We start from the raw sequence: 12,031 nt of genomic DNA, 5'->3' as shown, positions 1-12,031 counted from the left end.
CGTTCCCGCACACTCGCTCCTTTCCCTTCAGACGGCGGACGCCGGACGATTGGGGCGGCAACTTGCCATTTCCTTGTTTAGTTAAAATTGTTTTCCTGCCTCTAGTTGGATTTTCCGTTTTGTTTTTCTTTTTTTTCCGATTTTTGTTTGACTGAGAAAAACTCACCGAAGGCGTTTGCGTGTTGTTTCCAGGATACAGGAGTTGAGCCTACCGAGGTAACGTGCGCGGGGGCGTCTGCAAAGGGCTCGGGGCCCGGGCGGGAGTGGGGGAGGGGCGTCCGGGAGGGGCCGCGGCGGGAAGGCAGCTGCCGCGGTCGTTTACTCCTGGGGAGGGCTTTTTCGGTGTGCGAGCCAGCCTTCGATCCCGGTCCGCACCGGGGTCGCGGCCCTCCTCCGGGCGAGGGAGGGGCGCGGGGGCCGCGTGCCCGCCCGGAGCGGAGCCGCATCCTCCCGTTAGGGGGAGGGGAGCGAGCCGGGCCCCGAGGCTCCGTTGCGACAAGTCTTGTGACTGAATTGAATTAATAAAAATAATTACATAAACGGATCTTGGAATTTGGGGGCGACGGGAGTGGGTTCGGGCTTTTAGTGTAGCAGAGGCCAGGATTGGGGAAGACAAGCGGGAACGTTTGACAATCGGCGATCGATATTGCATCAGTTTCCTTTTCGGGCAGAGGAGGGGCCGGCTGGGCGAAGCGCTCGCGAGCCAAATGCCTGTGGACTGGTGTGCTCGAGGGCACGGGCGTGCGCGTGTAAACAAACCCTCGACGCCTCTGCGCGCCCTCTGCTCCCTTTCTCGGGAGAGGACTCATGTTCGCCCTTTCCGCCCCCTTCGAGTCTGTCTGCTGCAGAGACATTTCGCCATCTGGGGGCTCCAGGTGTGAAAGGACGAATTACGCGGCATTGCTATTGTAAATGCTAGAAAGGGGGAGCTGTGCGCCTGGGCTACATGCAGTGCACACCTAGCCAATGCCTGGGTGGGATGTTTGCCCTGCGTGCCTGTGCACGACCTAGGAGGCTGCGGGAAAAGCAAAACAGAGCCCCCGCACCCCTCCCGTGAAACTTGAGAGAATGGAGAGGGCCAAACACTAAATTCCGTTGGAGAGGGTCATCGGGGTCCTGGGGGGCGTGGGCCTCCGCAGGCGCAGCGCTGCAGGGGGACCATCTTTGTTCTCCGCGGCTCCGCGGTCTGTACTTTTCCGCCCCTCGGCGCGCGCCCCCGCCCTTCGCGCTCGGCTGGTACTTTTCCACTCGCCTGGCCGGGGATGAATCAGCCTAGCAGCGCCGCCCGGCGGCGTCACGTGACCAGGGCGGGCTCTGCAGTCCTGACGCGCCGCCTCTACCTTCACAGGCAGCCGCGCGGGCCCGTGCATCTCCAAGGACAAAAGGAGCCCAGCGTTACTCGCTGCGCCTGATTCCTCCTGCCGCCCAGCATGAAGAAAGCCGAAATGGGAAGGTTCAGTATTTCCCCAGATGAGGACAGCAGCAGCTACAGTTCCAACAGTGACTTCAACTACTCCTACCCCACCAAACAAGCTGCTCTGAAAAGGTGGGAGAAGTTGTGTGCTTTTTCAAAAACGGCTTGTGTGCATCGGAGGTTCTTTACCTGGAACTCTTCTTCTGTTGCTTTAAATTACTGTAGCGTTTGGAGAGAGCGTGTAATCTCTGGAAGATTATCCGGTTGTTGCAATGACATGGTGTCGTGTGAAAGTCGACTACTACTTAATATGCATTTAAGTAAAGATGTGTGTGACAGCTTAACGCGGGGACCGTTTTGTGTTGAAGCATTCCTCTGTATATTTCAATACAATTTAGGATTTTTTTTTCTTTTTTTGCAGCCATTATGCAGATGTAGATCCTGAAAACCAGAACTTTTTACTTGAATCGAATTTGGGGAAGAAGAAGTATGAAACAGACTTTGTAAGTTAAAAATAATAATTTATGTTTCTGTGGCTTTATGGAGTAAAAGAATAGTTTTACTTTTAGATTTCAAATCTAACTTGCCCAAAGCTGGTTTTCTCCATTTAATTATTGTTATATGTTTGGTTATCGTTTTCCCTCTATGTAGCATCCAGGTACTACTTCCTTTGGAATGTCAGTATTTAATCTGAGCAATGCGATTGTGGGCAGTGGAATCCTTGGGCTTTCTTATGCCATGGCTAATACTGGAATTGCTCTTTTTATGTAAGTATGTGTAAGTAGTGAGTCTGCCATGCAGGGCAGTAAATATGATGATACAACATATATTTTGGCTCCAGAGACTGAATTTACAGTTGAAGTAGTTGACTTAAAAATCATTTGCTTAAAATTTAAGATATGAGAAATCTGAAAATCTCTTTATTCTGCTACGTAACTGCATGATATCAAAAAAGCCAATTAGGTAGGAAAAATTAGGACAACTCTTAAAACCGATAATTGAACCAAAAAGTCTTTAAGTCAAAGGGGATAGTTACAGTTGAACAGGGATTGAATATTTAAAAAGAACTGTTGATAAATCCAGGTTAGAATTTTTATTCTGGCAAACTCTGAAGCAAGAAATATTAAAAAGCAATGGTAGCCTTCAAGTCAGTTTGGTAAATTGACAGTCTCCCCAAGGACCTGTGACTCCTTTTGTACATAAGGAAAACAACTTTTTTTTTTTTTTTTTAAATATATAGGGTGTGGTGGTATTTGGTCTAACCTAAAACATGTTTTAAGAAAAGTGAGTCATAATTTTCTGGACACTGAAAAGCAACCCATATGTGATTTTTAAATTTATTTTTTGTTTTCTTTTTAATATTTATCTCTTCCAGGTCTATGTGATTGCCACAGCAAAAGATGAATATTTTAATAAGTACCTGCTTTGAATTGCCTTTTTTTTCCCCCCTAGTTGTGCAGTTAGAATTAGTTACTCCTGTGCTTTCCAGCGTAAATACCTAGAATAGAATTTTGGAGCTGTAGAAGACTTTAGAACAGCAGTTTTTAACCATTTGGGGGGTCACTGACCTTTGGAGAATGTAAAAGTATGGACCTTATTCCAAGGAAAAAACAAGCATAAAAGAAAAATACATGTGAAGTTTAGTATGCGTTTTCAGTGATGTTTGTATCATAGCAACCAAGATTGGGGTTCTGTGGGCTCCTGGCTAAGGAACTTTCAGTGGAAGATAGTGTGATTTACTATCAGGCAAAGAAACCACATATACATGTAGCATCGAATTGTCTCTTTGCTACAGATATGTTTTAGTTCACTGACTGGTGCCTTCTACTCAAGTTATTTTTTTTTCTAGCAGAATAGAATGTTCATGAAAAGAAAAGCAGACCTTCGCAAAGCTCTGCTTTGTGGTGAAATTCCACACTGAAGTTAAGCATGCCTTTGAGCTTTGGAAGCTAGGATTCACTCAGCTTGCTTCATTAGCATGAGGCTTTTTGAGATCTAAGACCAAGAGCCAGGAATTTTTGTAGAAAGGACCTGAGAGTTTCAAAGTTTTTAGTGGGGTACTTGAATGGCATCATTGTTAAATATTTGAAACCCTTCCTAACTCTTAATATAAAAACTGGAGGCAGTTTTTAAATGCTCTCAGTGTGGTTATGGTGCAGAATTTACATGAGATAATATGGCACCTTTGTTTCATAAGAGAAAGCAAAATTCTGATATGTTACCCTTGCACTTTTGAAATTATTTATACTCTAATAGGGTCTGTATGTTTGATGATTAACCATTTAATAAATGGTTAAATAGCATCAGGAGTGCTAAAGCGAGTTTTTAAATCCATCAGTATTTTACAACGTATATTTGGAGGTACAGACGTAAATGGTTCAAAAGCCACATGGCTGCTATCATCTGGTTAAACAACTCTTGTAGCTTACCCTATAAAGTAGACTCAACTTGAGGTTGAAAGTGACCTCAAGGGTTATGAAGTCTATTCATTCCTCATTGTCCTTTCTGTGTAAAAGAAAGGACTGAATTTGTCAGCACACTTTGAACATTGTCTTTGATTAAGCCATGCTTTGTCCAGTTAGAGATGAGGCTGATTGTGTCATTTCCACTGCAGATTACACCCCATGAAACTTTGGGCATTAGAATGGCAGCTTAATGCTACCACCTATGTTTAACTAACAGACATCAGTTTCTTTGCCAGACCTTATGTGGTACTGTATTCAGTTTGCCAGTAAAGAATTTGGAAAATGTGACTGTCTTCTTGTTTGCAGAGTTTTCTATGAATTTCCCTGATTTTGATTTGTTGTTGTTCCTTTTAATAAAAAGAAATTTATATTCTTCTTGGCTTGCCTGGGGGGAAGAAGTAAAGCTGGAATGAGAGAGGACGTGTACCCTAAAGGAAAACGTAGTGACTTAGTAGAGAACCTTTAGTTCCTCTCTATTCTATTTTTTTTTTTCTCCTGTTCCATCCAAGCGAAAGGACTGAGGGAGGGGACAGCCCAGTCGGACTGATAGCCTGCTTGTTCTAGCATAGGCATTGTTTAACTGACAATGCTGGGCCTGTCTTCCATACCATGGTGTGCAATGTAGTATATGGTTCCAGTAGTTACTTCTCTGATTTGTGCCCATTTGTTTGTAAAGCTGTGCCTGACACTTAACATGTCAGTATCTTTCCCTCCACTTCCTTTATAGTCCCATTCCTTTGCTTATCTATGTGGTCCAAATAGTCTTAAGACCTTTCCTGAATCTGTCTCATTTGGATTTCACAAGTAACTGGCAGGTGTTAAAACCATTTTATAGATAAAAGGAACTATACGATGCAGAGAAGTGGCAAGTACACAGCTAATTATCATGGTGCCAGAATCAAAATATAATTCTTGTAACTCTACCACTGAAAGGTTAGGTTTTCCAGTGTCTCCCAGCACCTTTGGTTCAGTGGGTGAACCCTGTTCTTAACCAGTACTGTAGAGTTATTACCTGAGACATGATGCAGTCATGTTTAGTGCCAGGTAAGAGAACTTGTTGATACTCTAGCCAGGAGAGTGAACACCTGTCCTTGGGGGCATTCTGTCTAGTACACAAAATATTAGGACAAGTTTCATGTTTAATGTTTAAATAAAGCCAAAAAGAATTGTTTTTAAATATAGACGTGCTTATTTATAACCCTGTGCCTTTTCCTTCTCTCATCAGAATCCTGTTGACATTTGTGTCAATATTTTCCCTGTATTCTGTTCATCTCCTTTTGAAGACTGCCAATGAAGGAGGTATGGTAGCATCCTAGTTATGCCTGTCATGATTTTCTTCCTCTTATAAAATACTTTCTTCATGTTTCTGTTTTCTTTAAATTACAGGGTCTTTATTATACGAACAACTGGGACATAAGGCATTTGGAATGGTTGGAAAGCTTGCAGCCTCTGGATCCATTACAATGCAGAACATTGGAGGTAAGAATTTTTAAAGGCCGATTTGGGTAGACTTTTTTGCTCTTTATGTAGCGGAGAGTGGTGACACGTTACTTTTGGTGTCACGTGCCACATTTTGCACTTGTAATGGTATAATTTTGTTTTCCTCCAGCTATGTCAAGCTACCTCTTCATAGTGAAATATGAGTTACCTTTGGTGATCCAGGCATTAATGAACATTGAAGATACAACTGGGTAGGTGCTAAGTAAGGTTACTCCTAAGAAACAATTACAGTCTAAAATGGTTAGATACATTTTTATCAAAGTTGGATACAAAATGATTATCAGTAAATTATTTTTTGTAAATGCTCCTGTTGAAACTGACCAAGAAGTCCTGCCAGAAACTGATTTGAAACTTTGAGAATGAAAGGCCAAAGATAGTAGTTATAGGACAAGTTATAGTAGTACTATAACTCTGAATAACAAATTTCTAACCTGTGTGTGAAAACAGGTTTTCTGGAACTACTTACCTTTTCTCTTTATATTTACTGTCCCAAGAAATTATAGTTGAATAACTCATACCCCAACCTAAGTTAGGACTAACATTTTGAATTACATTAAAAATCAATTCCTGTCTGATTTTTGTGAATTTGAAATTTCATGTATTTAAAATGCACAATACCAGAAAACGTATGGCCACGCTGTACAAACCTTGTCCTTCTAGCGAAGTTATTCATCCGAGTGGACTAACAGGTTTTTATCTAAAGTACACATGAGGAGGGATAATGTACTTCACAGCTTACATGCAGCTCATTATCTCAAAATAGAGAGGTGTGGTTATCTCTGGCATTTGAAATTTAGTTTAGTAAGCTGATCTTTAAATATTAGTTTTCTGTGGAGGGGGGGGTCTTTATTGCTGAAGTGAGCAGAGTAGAATTGACAGCGCAATTAGAATTTGAAAATAGTGATTTAAAATGGTGTAGTTGATTACCTAAAAAGGAAAAGGCATTGCTAGAACTCTTAGGAGAGATGCATAACATTTTCTCTTGAGTTCAGAAGGAATCTTTTTACTATTGGAGTCAAGGTGGGTCAAGGTGTCACAACATACTCTTGGCAACCTGGAATAAGTTCTTGTTTTAGGGGACTGGGTTTTGTTGTTTTGTTTTTGCCTATGTATTTTATCGAAGTGTGAGAAATTCCTTGTTGAAATGTTTAGTAAGTACATTTGCTAACAAATGTCTGAAAGAAACTTGTTTTAAAATTTCCTTGTTTCCAGCATCAAAAAAAGTGAGCTAAAGCTATGACGAAGTTGGCACACAGTTTTCTAAAAATGCTTAAAGATAAGATTACTGGCTTAACAATGCCGCTTTGTTCCCTACATTAGTATCAAGCCTGTAAGAAGCATTTTATGTTATGAATCAGCTGGCAGCCTTCCCAGAGCAAACAGTGGGACAAAAGTTACACTGTTTGAGATCCCATCTCTAACCTGAGTGAATATTCATTGAGCGCTCAAAGTTAGAAATCTATTCTGTCTATGTGGGCTTTTTGAATAAGCGATACTCTTTCCAAGCCTGTCTTTTTTTTAAAGTATAAAACGAGTCTTGTGAAAAGAAATGTATGTTATTCTGAGTATATTTGTGGCTGGTTGTGACCTTGTTTTTCTTTTCTTTAACTCAGATTGTGGTATCTGAACGGTGACTATTTGGTTCTGTTGGTCTCACTGGTGCTCATTCTTCCCTTGTCACTGCTGAGGAATTTAGGTGAGCAAACACATCTCTAAAGAGAATTGAAATGAGCCTCACCAGCTAGTTGGCTTCCTCTTAATAGAAATTAATAAGAGCTAAAGAGCCCCGAAAACATACCTTTGTGAATTTCAGCATTCAGAACTTGTAGGTATTTGAAAAATTCTAGCAGGATGGTTACCAAAGGGCCCAAATATTCTGTTGACATTTACAACACCTTGTGCTTTATAAAAATAAAAAAGGATAGTTGTTATTGATTTAGTTATTAACAAGTATTTTTAAGTTATTCTGCATCTTATTATATAAGAATTAGAAATTAGATGTGTCCACACTGAAGTCTTGCAAGCAGAATTGAGTTATATTTGCCCTAAACCTGTTTTAGTAAACTAATACCAATTTTTTTTCTCCTTACAGGATATTTGGGGTACACCAGTGGCCTTTCCTTGTTGTGTATGATGTTCTTTCTGATTGTGGTAGGTATAATTTTTCTTTAAAGCTAGAGATTCTTTTTCTAAGCCCTGTCACATTATTCAGTCTAACAAATGCAAAATAATGTATTTTCAGGTGATTTGCAAGAAATTTCAGATTTCTTGTCCTGCAGAAGTTGCTTTTCTAATTAATGAAACAGTAAACGGCACCTTAGCACAGCCAACAGCTTTTGCACCTGCTGTGGCTTTTAATATGACCGAAGATGATTCTTGCCAACCACATTATTTTATCTTCAACTCACAGGTAACTATAATCTTTGTGTTCTCAGAAAGATTTTAGGGAAGAAAACAGGGGAAATACCCACTAGAAATTTTAAAACACTCCCAAGGTAAAGGAAGATCAGGTAATAGCTACCCTTTAGGAAACATGATTAGCTCATTATTGAGGACTGAGAAGAAAGTGGTTTGTAGCTTAAAATAGATTGAGAGATGAAATGATCATCTGATGTTCATAACTGATACATTTGGAAATGGAGGATATCGATCACACTTAGTGAACAAATTAGAAGAGCAGGAGCTAATTATGCCAGAAAACATGATTTTAGGCTTTGATTCTAAGATTAATAAATATAAATACAAGCTGCAGAACTGTGATAACATGAGTTTGTTATATCAGGATATTAAGGAAGTTTTTACATTTTTTGCAGACTGTCTATGCTGTGCCAATTCTGACCTTTTCATTTGTCTGTCATCCTGCTGTTCTTCCCATTTATGAAGAGCTTAAAGGGTGAGTGCTTTTTACCTACTTTTATATAAATTTATTGGAAAAACTAGAAAAATATTAAATTAATGCTATAACTGCTGCTAAAATATGTATCTGTATTTTCCTTTGAATTTGCTTAGCCGCAGCCGTAGAAGAATGATGAACGTGTCCAAGATTTCATTTTTTGCTATGTTTCTCATGTACCTGCTTGCTGCCCTCTTTGGATACCTGACATTTTATGGTAAATAATGTCTAGTTTACAAAAAGGATAGTTAATGAAATGAAATTGATACTTTTGTATGTATACTTCTGTCACTTTAAAAACTCGGTCTGTTTTGGTATGTTTCATATTTGTGGTGAACGATTGTATTTAGAGCTTGGAATTTCCTGTAGCGTATATTGAGTCAGTAATTTCTAGAGTCCAGGTTCCCAAAGCTACCATTAGCCATTCGATGGCATTTTTTATGTGGTGTGCTTGCATTTAGGTTCAGCCCGACTCTCCTCTCCCACCCCCTTCAGATTAATACAGCACACACACACACTGTAAGCCAAACCATGGGATTTAGCTATTTAGCTCCTGTTGTTTTTAATGGGGGTCATGTGGCTAAATCTCTCCTTGGTATTTAGAAACTTTTTTTCAATGTTATTTTAATTGCCTTAACCCTAATTCCAAATTAATCTTATTAACCTCTTAGTTTATAGTCGTTTTGTGAGTAGCTAATAACTTTGGTGCAGATTTTGCCATTAAGTTAGATTTTCTAACTAATCTCCAGAGAGGACAGCACACTTGAAGCTTTTTTTTTCTTGGTCTTTCTCTATAGAACACGTTGAGTCAGAATTGCTTCATACCTACTCTTCCGTCATGGGAACTGATGTTCTGCTCCTCGTCGTCCGTTTGGCTGTGTTGGTGGCTGTCACCCTGACAGTACCTGTAGTTATTTTCCCAGTAAGTAACCTTTCAGTAGGAACGAATTGTTAAACATGAAGATTTATGTGATTTCTATGTTTTGGGAGAAGGGAAACACTGCTACAGCAGTATGGAGTTGATGTGGGTTTTTGAAGTTTTTTTTTTTTTTTTTTTTTAATGTTTTGTACATCTTTAAAACATATCCTGGGACATTTTTTCCATAATTGAAGACACAGTGATGTTTCTAGTGTTCAGCTATTGAGGAGGAGTACAATTTTAGTATTTAAATAGCTGCTAGTTGATATATATATCCTGTTATTTGGGGGTTGTTTTTTTCATTAATTAAATCTGCAGTTTTTATTTATTCACTTATTTTTGCAGATCCGGAGTTCCGTAACTCACTTGCTGTGTGCAACCAAAGATTTCAGTTGGTGGCGTCATAGTATCATTACAATGTCTATCTTGGCATTTACCAATTTACTTGTCATCTTTGTACCAACTATTAGGGATATCTTTGGTTTCATTGGTAAGTTTTAGGAAGTATCAAAGTTGCTTGAAATATCAGGGATTTTAATGTTTAAAAAATGAATAACGAGTGATTCTTAAGAAATGGTAAATGCTCTTTTACAGGTGCATCTGCAGCTGCTATGTTAATTTTTATCCTTCCATCTGCCTTTTATATCAAGTTAGTGAAGAAAGAACCTATGAAGTCTGTACAAAAGATTGGGGTGAGTGAGAGATTATGACTGGAGAAATAATAATAATCTAATGCCAGAAGTTCCTCAACTGATTTTAATTTTAGTCTCCTAAATGTCATTTATTGTAGTTTCATTTTAAGTTGCCAGTAAACAAATATATCTGTAACTGTGTACTTCACAGATGGAAGATTGGGAGAGGAGGGGAGGTGAGAGATGGTTTGCCATCTAATATGTATGCTTAAGTTAATTGCAAGAAAGTTATTAGATATTTTAGAAATAGTAATAGAGATAAAGAGTGTAAAATACAGATACGGACTCAACTTTCAACGTTGTTTAACCAGTATTTGTTGGACTGCCTACTGTGTGACCAGCACTTAAATGAGCCTAGAGTGTATAAAAGAGAAACAATGGGGTATTTAGTCAAATGAGACTAACCATTTTCAAAGCAAAGCTTGGGGGCTAGGGAGGGGGCTACTATTACACTTTAAAGTATAATAACGACTGATTTTACAAAGAGTATGGTATGTTAACCACAAATGATCCTGGTGGGGAGATTTAGGAGAAAGACTGCATTTCAGTCCTTATTGGCCACTACTATTGTAGTCTGACTAAAATACTAGAATTGTTTATGAACCAACAACTATCATCTTATTTCACGTAAAATATGTAGTGCAGTAACTGAAGGGGGTAGGATTAGGAGTAGACCTACCCATGTCTCTTAGAAAAACCTCCAGCTTCGACTCAGGCTGCATTTTTAAGATGACTTGGATTTGATTTTGTAAGTTAAATTTTTTTCCTTCTAAAAAATGTAAAAATCCCAGTCCAGTTCTGTTATATGAAATAATTTATTTAGCAAAGAAAATTGTTTACCCTTTCATTTCATACAAAGGAATGAAAAGGGAAAGTTTGGGAAGGTTTCAAAGATACAGTTACTTAGTACTCTATAGATAACCCCTTGATCACTCACTTAAGACAGTTTAACGATCTTTAGCAAGGTAAAACTGTAGCTCTGTGAAGTATTGTGGACATGCTTTCCGTAATTATAAGACTGTTTTTAAAAGTAGAAAGAGGGGACTTCCCTGGTGGCGCAGTGGTTGAGAGTCAGCCTGCCGATGCAGGGGATACGGGTTCGTGCCCCGGTCCGGGAAGATCCCACATGCCGCGGAGCGGCTGGGCCCGTGAGCCATGGCCACTGAGCCTGTGCGTCCCGAGCCTGTGCTCCGCAACGGGAGAGGCCAGAACAGTGAGAGGCCTGCATACAGCAAAAAAAAAAAAAAAAAAAAAAGGAATATTTAGCATGTGTTTTGTTGCTTGCTGATCAGTTTTCTCCGTGTGCTCATTGCAGGCTCTGTTCTTCCTGTTAAGTGGCGTAGTGGTGATGACCGGAAGCATGGCCTTGATTGTGTTGGATTGGGTCCACAATGCCCCCGGAGGTGGCCATTAACCAGCACCACTAAAACTCGATAGTCCATTTGATGCCAGTGTTGAGTCAACTCTCAGCTACTATGAAATTTCACCTAATGTTTTCAGTTTCACTTCCTTTTGAAGTGCAGATTCCTCGCTGGTTCTTCTGAGTGCAGAATAAGTGAACTCTTTTGTTTGTTTTGTTTTGTTTTTAAAGAAACTATTCTGTATGATAGAAACGGATATTAACAACAAAACCACGAGTCTCGGGTTAAGGGAAGTGACAATTTTATTCCATTCCAGAGAATGGACGAACTCTTAACTTTAATCAAGCCACATGTTTGGCTGTGTCATTGTTTAACTTGGATATTTTATGATTTTACTTGAATGTGCCTAATGGAACCATTCGATGTGAGAAACAATTCTTCTTAATTTACAGCAAAGTATTGAAATAACCATTGGGAAAAATACTATTATTTTTTTGTACCAAAAATATTTAAAGACCTCAGAAGCACTATTTTACTCTTTAAAAATTGCTTTTTTTGAACTTTGTCCAAAAGCAGTTGTCAATGAATTCTGTTAAAAAAAATTCATTGTTATTTAAAAACAAATACTAGTATTATGAAATGATTTGCCTTTTTGTAGGCATACTAAGCCAAATACTTTTTTTACCCAAAATAATTTTTAGAGAAAATGATGTAATGAAACATTGTACCATGAATAGGAGCATAGTTTTTTTTTTCCATTCAGACTTCACCATGAAAGGATAATTGG

General features: G+C 39.2%; 1 protein-coding gene across 2 annotated transcripts; it reads left to right on the top strand.

Annotated features, from left to right (window-relative positions):
- Positions 1 to 1,430: 1,430 nt before the first annotated feature.
- Positions 1,431 to 11,644, top strand: SLC38A2 (solute carrier family 38 member 2; the record flags this gene model as incomplete). Of its 2 annotated transcripts, none has more annotated exons than XM_079715045.1 (15): positions 1,431 to 1,546; positions 1,836 to 1,917; positions 2,066 to 2,181; positions 5,105 to 5,178; positions 5,266 to 5,358; positions 5,489 to 5,570; positions 6,993 to 7,075; positions 7,472 to 7,530; positions 7,622 to 7,789; positions 8,193 to 8,272; positions 8,389 to 8,489; positions 9,070 to 9,194; positions 9,537 to 9,681; positions 9,786 to 9,883; positions 11,199 to 11,644. In XM_079715045.1, the coding sequence occupies 15 exons, from the start codon at positions 1,431 to 1,433 to the stop codon at positions 11,295 to 11,297; spliced, it is 1,521 nt and encodes a 506-aa protein (XP_079571171.1). In that variant the 3' UTR covers positions 11,298 to 11,644. The 2 variants fall into 2 exon arrangements, with proteins under 2 accessions (XP_079571171.1, XP_079571170.1); XM_079715044.1 differs by having other exon boundaries at positions 1,431 to 1,558.
- Between the last annotated feature and the right edge of the window lie 387 nt (positions 11,645 to 12,031).

The sequence above is a fragment of the Hyperoodon ampullatus genome, assembly GCF_949752795.1.
Source record: "Hyperoodon ampullatus genome assembly, chromosome: 11".
Lineage (NCBI taxonomy): Eukaryota > Metazoa > Chordata > Mammalia > Artiodactyla > Ziphiidae > Hyperoodon > Hyperoodon ampullatus.
This window is presented reverse-complemented; position numbering and strand designations above follow the sequence as displayed.